This window comes from Sebastes umbrosus, chromosome 7 (assembly GCF_015220745.1).
Source record: "Sebastes umbrosus isolate fSebUmb1 chromosome 7, fSebUmb1.pri, whole genome shotgun sequence".
Taxonomy (NCBI): domain Eukaryota; kingdom Metazoa; phylum Chordata; class Actinopteri; order Perciformes; family Sebastidae; genus Sebastes; species Sebastes umbrosus.
In genome coordinates, this window is record NC_051275.1 from 35796861 (window position 1) to 35814178 (window position 17318).

Genomic DNA, 17318 nt, shown 5'->3' on the forward strand with positions numbered 1-17318 from the left:
TAACAGTACCAGTGTAACAGAGTAACAGTACCAGTACCAGAGTAACAGTAACAGTACCAGTAACAGAGTAACAGAGTAACAGTACCAGTACCAGAGTAACAGTAACAGTACCAGTAACAGTACCAGTAACAGAGTAACAGTACCAGTACCAGAGTAACAGTACCAGTACCAGAGTAACAGTAACAGAGTAACAGTACCAGTAACAGTACCAGTAACAGTAACAGTAACAGTAACAGTAACAGTGTAACAGAGTAACAGTACCAGTAACAGTAACAGTAACAGTACCAGTAACAGAGTAACAGTACCAGTACCAGAGTAACAGTACCAGTACCAGAGTAACAGTAACAGAGTAACAGTAACAGTACCAGTAACAGTACCAGTAACAGTAACAGTGTAACAGTAACAGTGTAACAGTAACAGTACCAGTACCAGTACCAGTACCAGTACCAGTAACAGAGTAACTGTAACAGTACCAGTAACAGAGTAACAGTACCAGTACCAGAGTAACAGTAACAGAGTAACAGTACCAGTAACAGAGTAACAGTACCAGTACCAGAGTAACAGTAACAGTAACAGTACCAGTAACAGAGTACCAGTACCAGTAACAGTACCAGTACCAGTAACAGAGTAACAGTAACAGTACCAGTAACAGAGTAACAGTACCAGTAACAGTAACAGTGTAACAGTACCAGTACCAGTAACAGAGTAACAGTAACAGTAACAGTACCAGTAACAGTAACAGTAACAGTAACAGTAACAGTGTAACAGTACCAGTAACAGAGTACCAGTACCAGTACCAGTAACAGAGTAACAGTACCAGTAACAGAGTAACAGTAACAAAGTAACAGTAACAGTAACAGTGTAACAGTACCAGTACCAGTAACAGTAACAGTAACAGTAACAGTACCAGTGTAACAGAGTAACAGTACCAGTAACAGTAACAGTACCAGTAACAGAGTAACAGTACCAGTAACAGTACCAGTAACAGTAACAGTGTAACAGTACCAGTGTAACAGAGTAACAGTAACAGTAACAGTAACAGTAACAGAGTAACAGTACCAGTAACAGTAACAGTGTAACAGTACCAGTGTAACAGAGTAACAGTAACAGTAACAAAGTAACAGTAACAGTACCAGTGTAACAGTACCAGTAACAGTAACAGTACCAGTGTAACAGAGTACCAGTACCAGTACCAGTAACAGTACCAGTGTAACAGAGTAACAGTACCAGTACCAGAGTAACAGTAACAGTAACAGTAACAGTACCAGTAACAGAGTAACAGTAACAGTAACAGAGTAACAGTACCAGTACCAGAGTAACAGTAACAGTAACAGTGTAACAGTACCAGTACCAGTAACAGAGTAACAGTAACAGTAACAGTAACAGTAACAGTACCAGTAACAGTAACAGTGTAACAGTACCAGTACCAGTAACAGAGTAACAGTAACAGTAACAGTACCAGTAACAGAGTAACAGTACCAGTAACAGTACCAGTACCAGTAACAGAGTAACATTACCAGTAACAGAGTAACAGTAACAGTAACAAAGTAACAGTAACAGTACCAGTACCAGTAACAGTAACAGAGTAACAGTACCAGTAACAGTACCAGTAACAGTACCAGTAACAGTAACAGTGTAACAGTACCAGTGTAACAGAGTAACAGTAACAGTAACAAAGTAACAGTACCAGTGTAACAGTACCAGTAACAGTACCAGTACCAGTACCAGTACCAGTAACAGTAACAGTGTAACAGTACCAGTGTAACAGAGTAACAGTACCAGTACCAGAGTAACAGTACCAGTAACAGTACCAGTAACAGAGTAACAGTACCAGTAACAGAGTAACAGTAACAGTAACAGTACCAGTAACAGAGTAACAGTACCAGTAACAGAGTAACAGTACCAGTACCAGAGTAACAGTAACAGTAACAGTACCAGTAACAGAGTAACAGTACCAGTAACAGTACCAGTAACAGTAACAGTACCAGTAACAGAGTAACAGTACCAGTACCAGAGTAACAGTAACAGTAACAGTAACAGTAACAGTAACAGTACCAGTAACAGAGTAACAGTACCAGTACCAGTAACAGAGTAACAGTAACAGTAACAGTACCAGTAACAGAGTAACAGTACCAGTAACAGTACCAGTAACAGTAACAGTGTAACAGTACCAGTACCAGTAACAGAGTAACAGTAACAGTAACAGTAACAGTAACAGAGTAACAGTACCAGTAACAGTACCAGTAACAGTAACAGTAACAGTGTAACAGTAACAGTACCAGTAACAGAGTAACAGTAACAGTAACAGCACCAGTAACAGAGTAACAGTACCAGTAACAGTGTAACAGTAACAGTAACAGTAACAGTAACAGTAACAGAGTAACATTACCAGTAACAGAGTAACATTACCAGTAACAGTAACAGAGTAACAGTAACAGTAACAAAGTAACAGTAACAGTACTAGTGTAACAGTACCAGTACCAGTAACAGTAACAGTGTAACAGTACCAGTACCAGTAACAGAGTAACAGTACCAGTACCAGTAACAGAGTAACAGCACCAGTAACAGTACCAGAGTAACAGTAACAGTACCAGTAACAGTACCAGTAACAGAGTAACAGTACCAGTAACAGTAACAGTAACAGTAATAGTAACAGAGTAACAGTAACAGTACCAGTAACAGTAACAGAGTAACAGTACCAGTACCAGTACCAGTAACAGAGTAACAGTACCAGTAGCAGTAACAGTACCAGTAACAGTAACAGAGTACCAGTACCAGTACCATTAACAGAGTAACAGTACCAGTAGCAGTAACAGTACCAGTAACAGTAACAGTAACAGTACCAGTACCAGTACCAGTACCAGTACCAGTAACAGATTAACAGTGTAACAGAGTAACAGTGTAACAGTTTAACAGAGTAGAAGTTTAACAGTTTAACAGCGTAACAGAGTAACAGAGTAACAGCGTAACAGTGTAACAGAGTAACAGTTTAACAGAGTAACAGTTTAACAGAGTAACAGTGTAAAAGAGTAAGTGTAAGAGAGTAACAGTGTAACAGTTTAACAGAGTAACAGTTTAACAGAGTAACAGTTTAACAGTTTAACAGTGTAACAGTGTAACAGTGTAAGTGTAAGTGTAAGAGAGTAACAGTGTAACAGTTTAACAGTTTAACAGAGTAACAGTTTAAGTGTAAGAGAGTAACAGTGTAACAGTTTAACAGAGTAACAGTTTAACAGAGTAACAGTTTAACAGTTTAACAGTGTAACAGTGTAAGTGTAAGAGAGTAACAGTGTAACAGAGTAACAGTTTAACAGAGTAACAGTTTAACAGTGTAACAGAGTAACAGTTTAACAGTGTAACAGTGTAACAGAGTAACAGTGTAACAGTGTAACAGTTTAACAGAGTAACAGAGTAACAGTTTAACAGTTTAACAGTGTAACAGTGTAACAGAGTAACAGTTTAACAGTTTAACAGTGTAACAGTGTAACAGTGTAAGTGTAAGAGAGTAACAGTGTAACAGTTTAACAGAGTAACAGTTTAACAGAGTAACAGTTTAACAGTTTAACAGTGTAACAGTGTAACAATGTAAGTGTAAGAGAGTAACAGTGTAACAGTTTAACAGAGTAACAGTTTAACAGAGTAACAGTTTAACAGTTTAACAGTGTAACAGTGTAACGGTGTAAGTGTAAGAGAGTAACAGTGTAACAGTTTAACAGAGTAACAGTTTAACAGAGTAACAGTTTAACAGTTTAACAGTGTAACAGTGTAACAGTGTAAGTGTAAGAGAGTAACAGTGTAACAGTTTAACAGTTTAACAGAGTAACAGTGTAACAATGTAAGTGTAAGAGAGTAACAGTGTAACAGTTTAACAGTTTAACAGAGTAACAGTGTAACAGTTTAACAGAGTAGAAGTTTAACATTGTAACAGAGTAACAGTGTAACAGTTTAACAGTGTAACAGAGTAACAGTGTAACAGAGTAACAGTTTAACAGAGTAACAGTGTAACAGAGTAACAGTGTAACAGTGTAACAGAGTAACAGTTTAACAGAGTAACAGCTTAACAGCGTAACAGAGTAACAGTGTAACAGTGTAACAGTTTAACAGAGTAACAGTGTAACAGTGTAACAGTTTAACAGAGTAACAGTTTAACAGTGTAACAGAGTAACAGTGTAACAGTTTAACAGTGTAACAGTTTAACAGTTTAACAGTTTAACAGAGTAACAGTGTAACAGTTTAACAGAGTAACAGTTTAACAGAGTAACAGTGTAACAGAGTAGCAGTGTAACAGAGTAACAGTTTAACAGTTTAACAGAGTAACAGTTTAACAGAGTAACAGTGTAACAGAGTAACAGTTTAACAGAGTAACAGTTTTAACAGAGTAACATAGTAACAGTTTAACAGAGTAACAGAGTAACAGTTTAACAGTTTAACAGTGTAACAGTTGACAGTTTAACAGAGTAACAGAGTAACAGTGTAACAGTTTAACAGAGTAACAGTGTAACAGTTTAACAGAGTAACAGTTTAACAGTTTAACAGAGTAACAGAGTAACAGTGTAACAGTTAACAGAGTAACAGAGTAACAGTTTAACAGAGTAACAGTGTAACAGTTTAACAGTGTAACAGACTAACAGTGTAACAGTGTACCAGTTTAACAGAGTAACAGTGTAACAGAGTAACAGTTTAACAGTTTAACAGTGTAACAGTTAACAGTTTAACAGAGTAACAGAGTAACAGTTTAACAGAGTAACAGTGTAACAGTTTAACAGAGTAACAGTGTAACAGACTAACAGTGTAACAGTGTACCAGTTTAACAGAGTAACAGTGTAACAGAGTAACAGTTAACAGTTTAACAGAGTAACAGTTTAACAGAGTAACAGTGTAACAGTGTAACAGTTTAACAGAGTAACAGTATAACAGACTAACAGTGTAACAGTGTAACAGTGTAACAGTTTAACAGAGTAACAGTGTAACAGTTTAACAGAGTAACAGTGTAACAGACTAACAGTGTAACAGTGTAACAGTTTAACAGAGTAACAGTGTAACAGTTAACAGAGTAACAGAGTAACAGTTTAACAGTGTAACAGAGTAACAGTTTAACAGTTTAACAGTGTAACAGTTAACAGTTTAACAGAGTAACAGAGTAACAGTTTAACAGAGTAACAGTGTAACAGTGTAACAGTTTAACAGAGTAACAGTTTAACAGAGTAACAGTGTAACAGTTTAACAGAGTAACAGTATAACAGACTAACAGTGTAACAGTGTAACAGTGTAACAGTTTAACAGAGTAACAGTGTAACAGTTTAACAGAGTAACAGTGTAACAGACTAACAGTGTAACAGTGTAACAGTTTAACAGAGTAACAGAGTAACAGAGTAACAGTGTAACAGTTAACAGAGTAACAGAGTAACAGTTTAACAGTGTAACAGAGTAACAGTTTAACAGTTTAACAGTGTAACAGTTAACAGTTTAACAGAGTAACAGAGTAACAGTTTAACAGAGTAACAGTGTAACAGTGTAACAGTTTAACAGAGTAACAGTGTAACAGACTAACAGTGTAACAGTTTAACAGAGTAACAGTGTAACAGTTTAACAGATTAACAGTGTAACAGTTTAACAGAGTAACAGTGTAACAGTTTAACAGATTAACAGTGTAACAGTTTAACAGAGTAACAGTGTACCAGTTTAACAGAGTAACAGAGTAACAGTTTAACAGAGTAACAGTGTAACAGTTTAACAGATTAACAGTGTAACAGTTTAACAGAGTAACAGTGTACCAGTTTAACAGAGTAACGGTTTAACAGTGTAACAGTTTAACAGTGTAACAGTTTAACAGAGTAACAGAGTAACAGTGTAACAGAGTAACAGTGTAACAGAGTAACAGAGTAACAGAGTACCAGTGTAACAGAGTAACAGTTTAACAGTGTAACAGAGTAACAGTGTAACAGAGTACCAGAGTCTGTTTCTTATCTGGTGAAACATTACAAAGAGTTAACAACTCCTGTAATGTAGGATTTTATTCAACACAGCTGAACTAAACTCTATTACATTTTTTTAAATGGAGTTTGATTCAGAGGAATCCTGCATGGTGTCGTACCTGGCAAAACACTCCAACAAGTTTATTACGAGAAAAAAAGTTGTCTTTATCTTATGAGAATAAAGTCGTAACTTTACGAGAAAAAAAAAGTTAACAACTCCTGTAAAGTAAGATTTTATTTAACGGAGCTGAACTAAACTCCACTAAATTTAGATTTTATAAATGGAGTTTGGTTCAGAGGAATCCTGCCGGGTAAAATACTCTAATCCAGATGTGTTTAAGGCAGTCAGAACTCTAATTAGATGTAGACCCAGATGATGGTTAGTCGATGTCCACTAGCAAAAGACAGGAATACTGTAGAGTTACTCTTTTTTTTCAAAAACCAAACTCCATTAAAGAATGTGTTAAATTAACTAGTTTCTGATCACGAGGCTGAGAGTGAGGCGTGTCAGGTGTCACCAAGAAGAATGTGAGATATGTTGATGGAGTCTGGTTGACTCATTCCATCCACAGATGGTTATCTACAGCTGAACCTGACTGACGATCAACAGTTCCATCTGTCACCGTAAACCAGTTCCTTTTATTTTGTTGACATTCAGAGACAGGAAGTTGTTTCACTTCCTCTACGCAGTGACTCATCTGTGACAGATCATCACTCTGCTGCTCACGGATGGAACAAATGATTAAAATTAGATTACGTTTATATATATTTTATTTTATTAAAGAGTGCAGGTGGAACGTAAAGAAAGCAGATATGTGAAGGAAGTCAAAACACAAAAAAGACACTTTTTTTACAAGCTGATAAAATCCTTTTTGTTCATGTCGTTGAACATTTATATCATCGTCCTCAAATATTTGTACATTTTGAAGCAATAAGGCTGTTGAATGTTAAATTGGTCCGATTTTAAATGGAGTCTGGTCGGTCGGTTGCACTGATTCCCTCCTCTGTGTTCTCAGACACTCGGCTGCTGGACAAAACCAGTCTGACTAAAGGACTCCTGAGCTGCTCCGTCAGGTAACTCACACCTGATGATGATGATGATGATGATGATGATGATGATGATGATGATGATGATGATGAAGATGATGCTGATGCTGAGGGTGTGTTTGTTCTGTCCACCCAGGCGTCCCTCCTCTGACAGCAGCTGCTCTCTCTCCTCTCTGCTTCACCACAACAACCAGCTGAAGAAGACTACCGGAGAGGTACGACCGACACACAGCTGCCGACCAACATCTGGACGCCGCGGAAACGAGAAAACACACGTTTTTTTAAATGGAGTTTGGTTCAGAGACGTCGTCCCCGGTGTCTTATCTGGTGTCTTATCTGGTGAAACACTCAAACCAAAACGTTCCTGCAGTCAGGACTCCTGGAGACGGAGGTGTTAGTTAAACTCTGTTTTAAAATGTAGATGTTAGTTCGCTACAATCTTTCTATATCGTGTATTTGGAGAGCTGACTGATCTGATCTGTGATCGAGTCCCGTCTCTGTGTCCCCGTACAGACCACTATCACTGATCACTGTGACACTGATCTATGATCGAGTCCCGTCTGTGAGACTGAAGGAAACTGATGAAACATGAGGATTCAAAAAAGTCTGAATATTTTAAGAGAAAAATAGTCATTAAGTTTAATTCAGAATATTACGAGAAAAAAAAGTCTCAATATTTTGAGAAAATAGTTAAAATATTACAAGATAAAATACAGAATATCTCAATATTAAATCTGGAGAGAAAAGCCACAATATTTAATTAAGAAAATTTAATATTTTGAGAGGAAAAAAGGCATTACGTTTTTTTTCAAAGTTAAGTTTATTAAGTTTAGTTTAGAATATTAGGAGAGAAAAAAGTTGAGATATTTTGACAAAAAGTCAAAATATTTTAAAAAAGAAAAAATATTTTGAGAGAAAAAAAGTCATAACTTTTTCAAAGTTATGTAAAAAAAATTAAGTTTAGTTCAGAATATTACGAGAAAAACTTTTTGGAAAAAGCAAAAGTCTGAATATTTTCAGAAAATAGTTAGAATATTACGAGATAAAAGACAGAGTATCTGAATATAAAAACTGGAGTATATTTTGAGAACTAAAGTGTGAATATTGTGACCGATACTGAAGGAAACTTAAAGATTCCGTTTCCTCTGATGTTGAAGTGGATTAATGGACCTTTATTGTGGAGGGATGATGATGTCATCAGGAAGAGGAATATTTTGAGAGAAAAAAAGTAATTAAGTTCAAGTTTTTTTAAATTAATATTTATATAATTAATATTTATATATAATATTTATATATATTTTTCAAGAAAAAAGTCAGAATATTCTGAGAAAAATTTGGAATATTTAAAGAAAATAAGTTGAATATTCTGACTAGAGGCTGCAGAACCTGCATCTTTGACTCGGCCGTAAACTATTATCTATTATATTATATTATATAATAATTATATAATATAATGTTTTTATTATATTATCATATACTATAATTATATAATAATCATAGTATATAATTATTATATAATATAATTATAATAATTATATAAAATTATTAAACCTTTGTAGGGATTCTACTTAGTAGGTTTTGGTTATTAGCAAAATAATTAATAAATAATAATAGAATTATTAATATTAATAAAGATTATCAACATCAATAATAAACGGGGCACCACCCTGGAATCAGGGACCAATGACCAAAACGTTAATATAGTCTCATTATATATGCTAAACTATCAATTTGGAATGTTGATTAATAATTAAATTAATAACTATAACCAAAATAGATAGTAAAGGTTGAAGGATATCGAAGTTCTTGACATAGCAGAGGTTGGCATTATTCACTCTTGTGCAACATTAAAGAGACCAGCATGTATATTCCACAATTATTTATTTACAAGATAATAAAGGTTTTAAACACAATATTAATCTAACTAAATAACTAAACTAAACAACCAAACACAGTGTGTGTGTGTGTGTGTGTGTGTGAGAGAGAGAGAGAGGGGGGGGGAAACAAGATGGGTTCTTGTCTCAAAATGTCTGTATGGCCTACAAACAAAATGGCGAGCACTGTAAAACTACAAAGATGGCGGAATCAAAGATGGCCGCCAGCATGTCATCACGTGACCTCTTTGTTCTTCTGAGCACATGTGCTCAAGAAGGACAGAGAGGGGGCGGGGGGGGGTGATGTGGGATTAAGATTATCTGAAGCTGTATGTTTATGTTTAACTAATTCACAGTTTCTGTATGTGATCTTAATGTGTGTCAGATAATGCAGTGGGTTAGAAAAGATGGTTAGTTTGCATGCAAGACCTTGTCTATGTGAAGCATAAACTAAACACATCAGATGTGGCGAAGCCAGCTACCCAGATATCAAATACAGATAAATCACCACAGTCAAACTCAATGAATAACATTAAACCAAATCAATACCAGTACTTTCTAGAAATCAAAGTTGAACAGTCTTGCTCAGCCGTGTGCGATTGCTAATGCTAAGGTAAGCCCAGTACGTTACCATGGAAGAACAGGGTTTGTGATTCCATGTGTTGAAGTTGTGGTTCCAAATCAAAGATGTCGTCTTTGCTGTGCAGATTGGTTAGCTTGGTGCTAACTGTGAGAAGGCAGGCGCTCGCGTCTTCCGCCTTTTGGTTCCTTGTGTTGCTAGGTCTGTTTCCTAACAGACCATAGATCAGAAGCAGAACTGCTTTGCAAGTTCTGGACTTGAGAGCCGCTCACCTCAAGCCGGTCAGGAGGTGAGGAGATGAAGAGCAGGAAGAGCGCAGCAGCTCACCTCTCGCATGTCAGGAGAGATGAGCAAATGAGTAGAAAGAGAGGGAACAAAGAAATTCCTCTGGTTTTGTTCTGTGTGAATTTCACACCTAGGTGTGAATGTTAGAGTGGCCAATGAGGACTGAGCTTGGTCCACGGCCAATGGTAGCATACCTCCAGGATTCTGAGAAGACAGCTCACTGTGTCTGCCACCAGAAATGGCAGGTCCCTACACCTACTATCTATTATTAATAATCTAATATTATTTCAGACTCAAAAATGTACTACAGTACATCTCTCAGCTGTTTAGAATAAAAATGATTATACACATGCGTGTAACGTGTAACATGTGGCGTGTAACGTGTAACATGTGGTGTGTAACGTGTGGCGTGTAACGTGTAATATGTGGTGTGTAACGTGTGGTGTGTAACGTGTGGCATGTAACGTGTAACATGTGGTGTGTAACATGTGGTGTGTAATGTGTGGCGTGTAACGTGTGGCGTGTAACATGTAACGTGTGGCGTGTAGCGTGTGGCGTGTGACGTGTGGTGTGTAACATGTGGTGTGTAACGTGTGGTGTGTAACGTGTAGCGTGTAACGTGTGGTGTGTAACATGTGGTGTGTAACGTGTGGTGTGTAACGTGTAGCGTGTAACGTGTGGTGAGTAACGTGTGGTTTGTTACATGTAACGTGTGGTGTGTAACGTGTAATGTGTAACTTGTGGTGTGTAACGTGTAGCGTGTGGTGTGTAACATGTGGTGTGTAACGTGTGGCGTGTAACGTGTAACGTGTGGCGTGTAACATGTGGCGTGTAATGTGTGGCGTGTAACCTGTAGTGTGTATGGCGTGGCTCACTCTTCTGTGGTTCCTGCTTGTGTCTCAGCTGGCCTATCAGGTGGTGGAGCTGCAGCAGCAGATTAAAACCAAAGAAGGTGATCTGGAGGAGCAACATGACAGGTGAGCAGCACACCTGAACACACCTGAACACACCTGATCACACCTGAACACACCTGATCACACTTGAACACACCTGATCACACCTGAACACACCTGAACACACCTGAACACACCTGAACTCACCTGATCACACCTGAACTCACCTGATCACACCTGATCACACCTGAACACACCTGAACACACCTGAACACACCTGATCACACCTGAACTCACCTGAACTCACCTGGTCACACCTGATCACACCTGAACTCACCTTATCACACCTGAACACACCTGAACTCACCTGATCACACCTGAACTCACCTGAACACACCTGATCACACCTGAACTCACCTGAACTCACCTGATCACACCTGAACACACCTGATCACACCTGAACTCACCTGAACTCACCTGATCACACCTGAACACACCTTATCACACCTGAACACACCTGAACTCACCTGAACTCACCTGATCACACCTGATCACACCTGTTCACACCTGAACACACCTGAACTCACCTGAACTCACCTGAACTCACCTGATCACACCTGATCACACCTGAACTCACCTTATCACACCTGAACACACCTGATTACACCTTAACACACCTGATCACACCTTAACACACCTGAACACACCTGAACTCTCCTGATCACACCTGAACACACTTGATCACACCTGAACTCACCTGATCACACCTGAACTCACCTGATCACACCTTAACACACCTGATCACACCTGAACACACCTGAACTCACCTGATCACACCTGATCACACTTGAACACACCTGATCACATCTGAACACACCTGACCTCACCTGAACACATCTGATCACACCTGAACTCACCTGAACACACCTGAACACATCTGATCACACCTGAACACACCTGAACACATCTGATCACACCTGAACCTTTTTTTCTGAAATCTTCCTACCCCCCGTCTCAGGCTGTTGGAGGGGGAGCGGCGGCTGGCGGGTGCGTTTGATGCTCACCGGGCGCTGCAGCAGCGGGTGGAGCACGTTCAGGAGGAGAACGGGGCGTTGAAGACGGAGTACGACGCCCTGCTGGAGCGTCAGAGAGGGGCGGAGTCAAGACTCCGGGAGGAGAAGGTCAGAGGGGGACACCTGCTGGAGGACATGATCCACCTGAAACAGCAGGCCGCCGCCCGCATGAACAGCCGCAATGAACGCAAGTCCAGGTATCTGAACGCGCCTCAACACACCTGTTCATCACACCTGAACACACCTGAACACAACCTCACACAACTGAACTCACCTGAACTCACCTGAACTCACCTGTTCACACCTGAACACACCTGAACGCACGTGTTCATCATGCCTGAACTCACCTGAACACACCTGAACACACCCGATCACACCTGAATACACCCGATTTCACCTGAACTCACCTGAACACACCTGTTCATCACACCTGAACTCACCTGAAATCACATGAACACAACTGTACTCACCTGAACACACTTGTTCACACCTGAACTCACCTGTTCACACCTGTTCACAACTGAACTCACCTGAACTCACCTGTTCACTGAACACACCTGAACTCACCTGAACACACCTGATCACACCTGAACACACCTGAACACACCTCAACACACCTGATCACACCTGAACTCACCTGAACTCACCTGAACACACCTGTTCACTGAACACACCTGAACTCACCTGAACACACCTGAACTCACCACTCCTGTCTGTTTTCATCAGAGCTCGAGAAGCTAACCTGCAGAAGGAGCTGCAGACTGCTGTGAGGTCAAAGGTCACCGTGGACAGGTAAGATCCACCTCTGTATGTAGCTATATATATATATATATGAACTGGAAAAACAAAGTTGTTAACTTGTGTTTGGTTGATTATTTCTCTATTGTTACAATGCTAATGGTCATTGTATTTTACATGGTTGGAAAGCCTGTTTATTTACCTTCGCAATGATGTCCAACTTGTAAGGATCATGCATTTGTGGGATGAGCAGCACAGCTGATTATGTGGGTAACGCCCAAGAAAAATTTGCCAAAATGCTCCGTCAATGGTAAACAGTGTATTCTCCTGTTGGTGTTGACTCTTGTTTTGAGTTGTTTGGTGGATTGGATGATTGAACCATGTTATCAGTAACAAGGAACAAACAACACATATTGTCAATTTTACACTTTATTAATTTAATACACCTTCAGGAGCCTCAGTAGCGGTGGAAGATCCATACGCAGCCACAACAGCCTGGCACCTCCTCCTCATGCTGGTCACCAACCTGGTCACACGTTGCTGTGGGATGGCGTTCCATTCCTCAACCAGGATTGGTTGCAGGTCAGCCAGCGTGGTTGTGTTGGTCACTCTAACACGTACAGCACGCCCAAGCTGATCCCACAAGTGTTGAATTGGGTTGAGGTGTGGACTCTTGGCAGGCCGTTCCATTCTCTCTACTCCCACATTGTGGAGGTAGTCTGTGATAACCCTGGCTCTGTGGGGGGGGGAGCGTTGTTTCTTGGAGGATGAAGTTAGGTCCCAGATTGTGGAGATATGGGATCGCCACTGGCTGCAGAATCTCATCCTGATATCTCACTGCATTGAGATGGCCTTCAATGATGACAAGCCTTGTTTTGCCAGTGAGGGAGATGCCTCCCCCCCCCACACCATGACACTGCCCCCACCAAAAGCTGTTACTCCATCGGTTCAACAATCAGCAGAGCGTTCTCCACGTCGTCTCCAGACTTTGACCTGCCTTCCAACTTTGGCAGACAGAACCTGGACTCATCACTGAACATGACATTCCCCCACATGTTCAGGTTCCATTGTCTGTGTTGTCGACACCAGCGCCAACGGGCCTGATGATGAAGGGCAGTCATTGCAGGCTTCCTGGCAGCCTTATGAGAATACACTGTTTACCATTGGCAGAACATTTTGGCAAATTGTTCTTGGGCGCTCCCCACATCATCAGCTGTGCTGCTCATCCCACAAATGCATGATCCTTACAAGTGTGACATCATTGTGAAGGTCAATAAACAGGCTTTCAACCATGTACAATACAATGACCATTAGCATTAGCATCACCATTAGCATTGATACAATAGAGAAATAATCCACCAAACACAAGTTTACTAACTTTGTTTTTCCAGTATATATTTTAAAAAGTCAGTGTGTGTGTGATGATGATGACGATGACGTTGATGATGATGATGATTTTGTGTTCCAGTTGTTCGAGCGCTCCGACCTCCAGATCCACGTCTCCAAAGACGGAGAACCAACCCGAGTCCACCGAGAGATGCCACACCAGACTGTTCAGGTTCATCTCACCTGAACTACCTTCATTTATTAATCAGATGATGAGGTCATGATGAGGTCATGATGTTAGCTGGAGGCTAACGCTAGCAGTGGGTTAACATTAGCTGGAGGCTAACGCTAGCAGTGGGCTAACATTAGCTGGAGGCTAACGCTATCAGTGGGCTAACATTAGCTGGAGGCTAACGCTATCAGTGGGCTAACATTAGCTGGAGGCTAACGCTAGCAGTGGGCTAAAGCTCCATCAGGTGAATCCAGATCTCAGACATTAGAGATGAGTAACTGTGATTGGAGCTCTAGAGCTACAATATCAGAGAAGCGTTTCAGAGACGGAGAGGAAATGATGCTAATATTTAGCCTTCTGCTAACAGCAGCTAACGTGAGCCGCTAGCTGCTGTGGACCAGCTAGCTAGCTCACTTTAAACCTTCCTCTAATATGAATGTTGATATGAACTGATATGAATGTTGATATGAACTGATATGAATGTTGTCGGTAGATGCTCAGTCAGTAAATGAATAAGTGTCTGTGTGTGTTTGTCTCAGATCAGCGTCGGCTACGTCTCCGAGGATCCTGTCCTCCATCAGAGAGCTCTTTGAGTGAGTCCTCTCCTCCTGCCCCCCCGCCTCATTACTTATTCATGATTCATGTTTATTGTATGTAAATGAGTCCTGTGATGTCAGCAGGAAGAGGCGTGGCCACTCCGTCTGCAGTCTGGAGGAGGATCTGGGTCCTGTAGGAGTCTGTCTGTCTGCCAGAGTCCCCGCTAGAGCTCTCCACGTCCTGGTGAGTAACACACTGTCCTCATGGAGACGAAGACATGGTCCTCTGTCTCCCTCCTCTGGACTCAACACGAACTGCACCGACTGAGACACCTCAATATCAGGCCATAACTTAACCCTTTCAGCCTCTCTCTGTCTCTCTCTCTCTCTGTCTCTCTGTCTCTCTGTCTGTCTCTCTGCCTCTCTCTCTCTCTCTGTCTCTCTGTCTCTCTCTCTCTCTCTCTGCCTCTCTCTCTCTCTCTCTCTCTCTCTCTGTCTCTCTGTCTCTCTGTCTCTCTGTCTCTCTCTCTCTGTCTCTCTGTCTGTCTCTCTGCCTCTCTCTCTCTCTCTCTCTCTCTGTCTCTCTCTCTCTCTGTCTGTCTCTCTGTCTCTCTCTCTCTCTGTCTCTCTCTCTCTCTCTCTCTCTCTCTCTCTGTCTCTCTCTGTCTCTCTGTCTCTCTCTGTCTCTCTCTCTCTCTCTGTCTCTCTCTCTCTCTGTCTCTCTCTCTCTCTCTGTCTCTCTCTGTCTCTCTGTCTCTCTCTGTCTCTCTCTCTCTCTGTCTCTCTCTCTCTCTCTCTCTCTGTCTCTCTCTGTCTCTCTGTCTCTCTCTCTCTCTGTCTCTCTCTCTCTCTCTGTCTCTCTCTGTCTCTCTGTCTCTCTCTCTCTCTCTGTCTCTCTCTGTCTCTCTCTGTCTCTCTGTCTCTCTCTCTCTCTGTCTCTCTCTCTCTCTGTCTCTCTCTGTCTCTCTCTGTCTCTCTCTCTCTCTGTCTCTCTCTGTCTCTCTCTGTCTCTCTGTCTCTCTCTGTCTCTCTGTCTCTCTCTCTCTGTCTCTCTCTCTCTCTCTCTCTCTGTCTCTCTCTGTCTCTCTGTCTCTCTCTCTCTCTGTCTCTCTCTCTCTCTGTCTCTCTCTCTCTCTGTCCTTCTCTGTCTCACCTCAGTATTGTATTTTCCACATTATTTCCCCAGGGGACCTCCCCCCCCCGGTGGATAGCATAAAACATATGAACCAATAGATATGATCATGAATCGTCCCCAGGTTATTACTGACATTATGGGATTCATTTGTGCTTAATCGCTTTAAATATTGTAACGGATTGACGGCCCTAATTCACAGTAAAAGTCGCATTATATATAAAAGATATACTGTATATATATATTTGAAGTAAAAGTCATTATTACATGAAAAAACTTGAGAAAAAAAGAATTTCAAGATAAAGTAATATAAGGAGGAACATTTTAATTTTCATATAAGTGATAACGTTACATCACATGGTTGTAATATTTCAAAGAATAAAAGACGTAACATTTAAAAAATAGATAAACAAAATATCTGTTGGAATATTTTAATATATAACGAGAAAGAGTTACGAGACAAAAGATGTAATATTAAATGATTTACAATAATAAATATATACATACATTTACATAAAGCAGCATATTAGTCCACTCCCATGTTGATAAGAGGATTAAATAGTGGACTGATCTCCCTTTAAGGTTCATTTAGAACTGATTAAACATGAGTGTTTAATTTGTGATTAATGGTGATTAATATGGACAGCCCAATTAATAATGTAATATACATCATGAGTTATGAGTGAGGAGATATCAGTGTTGGTGGAGCTCAGTGATGCTCAGCAATGATGTAAACAGGAAGCTGTCTCTCTGTCTGCCAGGAGGCCCATGAGCAAGGCATCAACGCTGTGAGGTTCAGCTCCAGCTCTCAGCTGCTGGCCACCGGAGGAACCGACACCGTCATCAAACTGTGGGAGGTCAGAGCAGGTACGTTATTATTATGATGATTATTATGATTATTATGATTATTATGATGATTATTATTATTATTATTATTATTTAATATTATTATGATTATAATTATTAATTATTATGATTATGATTATTTATTATTATTATTATTTATGATTATTATTATTGTTATTTATTATTATTAGTATTATTATGATCATGTTTGTGATGAGGTGTTGTGACCTCACTGATGATGTCACCAGGCTCGCTGACTCACAGAGCGTCTCTGGACGGCAGCACAGAGGGGATCACCTGCATCGAGTTCGACCCCACGGTGAGTATCGCCTGGCGAGTCGATACCGACTCTGCTTCTTTACGGCGTTTTTCATTTTGGTCCATAGATAAAATCATTTTTTCTACATTTCTGATTCGACGTCAGGAGAATCTCAGCGCTGATCGGCTTTCTCAACACGGCGTCACACCAATTCCACGTGTTTACATCATCCGCGTTGCGTCGCCCGGCGTAGATTTGCGTCTGTGCATTGACTTTGTACGATATGTAAAAGAATGTCTTTGTGTTCGGTGTGAACTGTTTTACAGTCTGATGTCTGTGGACGTGTTTTCAGGGTTTGAGGATCCTCGCAGCGTCCTACGATAAGTCGGCCTTGTTGTGGCGGCTGGATGACTCCGTTCCCAAGGTAACCACGACAAACACGGAAACTCTCGTACATTTAGTCTGAACATCAGACATCAGTCAACAACTTCAGCATGTCTGCTTGTCTTCTTGGTGTTTCAT

The 17318-nt window shown here is 40.4% G+C and overlaps 1 protein-coding gene across 6 annotated transcripts in view; it reads left to right on the forward strand.

Annotated features, from left to right (window-relative positions):
• Positions 1 to 17318, forward strand: part of LOC119491103 (protein Atg16l2) — a 41613-nt gene that overhangs the window by 11027 nt on the left and 13268 nt on the right. For 5 of the 6 annotated variants that reach the window (XR_005207542.1, XR_005207541.1, XM_037774764.1 and 2 more), the window contains exons 2-12: positions 6992 to 7049; positions 7159 to 7237; positions 10665 to 10738; positions 11673 to 11924; positions 12454 to 12519; positions 13934 to 14023; positions 14563 to 14616; positions 14701 to 14803; positions 16453 to 16558; positions 16786 to 16856; positions 17149 to 17220. Coding sequence is in view for 4 of the 6 variants with exons in the window: in XM_037774764.1 (XP_037630692.1) it covers positions 6992 to 7049; positions 7159 to 7237; positions 10665 to 10738; positions 11673 to 11924; positions 12454 to 12519; positions 13934 to 14023; positions 14563 to 14616; positions 14701 to 14803; positions 16453 to 16558; positions 16786 to 16856; positions 17149 to 17220 (1025 nt within the window). In the remaining 2 variants the exon portion in view is untranslated. The remainder of the gene's footprint in view (positions 1 to 6991; positions 7050 to 7158; positions 7238 to 10664; positions 10739 to 11672; positions 11925 to 12453; positions 12520 to 13933; positions 14024 to 14562; positions 14617 to 14700; positions 14804 to 16452; positions 16559 to 16785; positions 16857 to 17148; positions 17221 to 17318) is intronic. The other variant, XM_037774762.1, reaches the window with a different exon arrangement.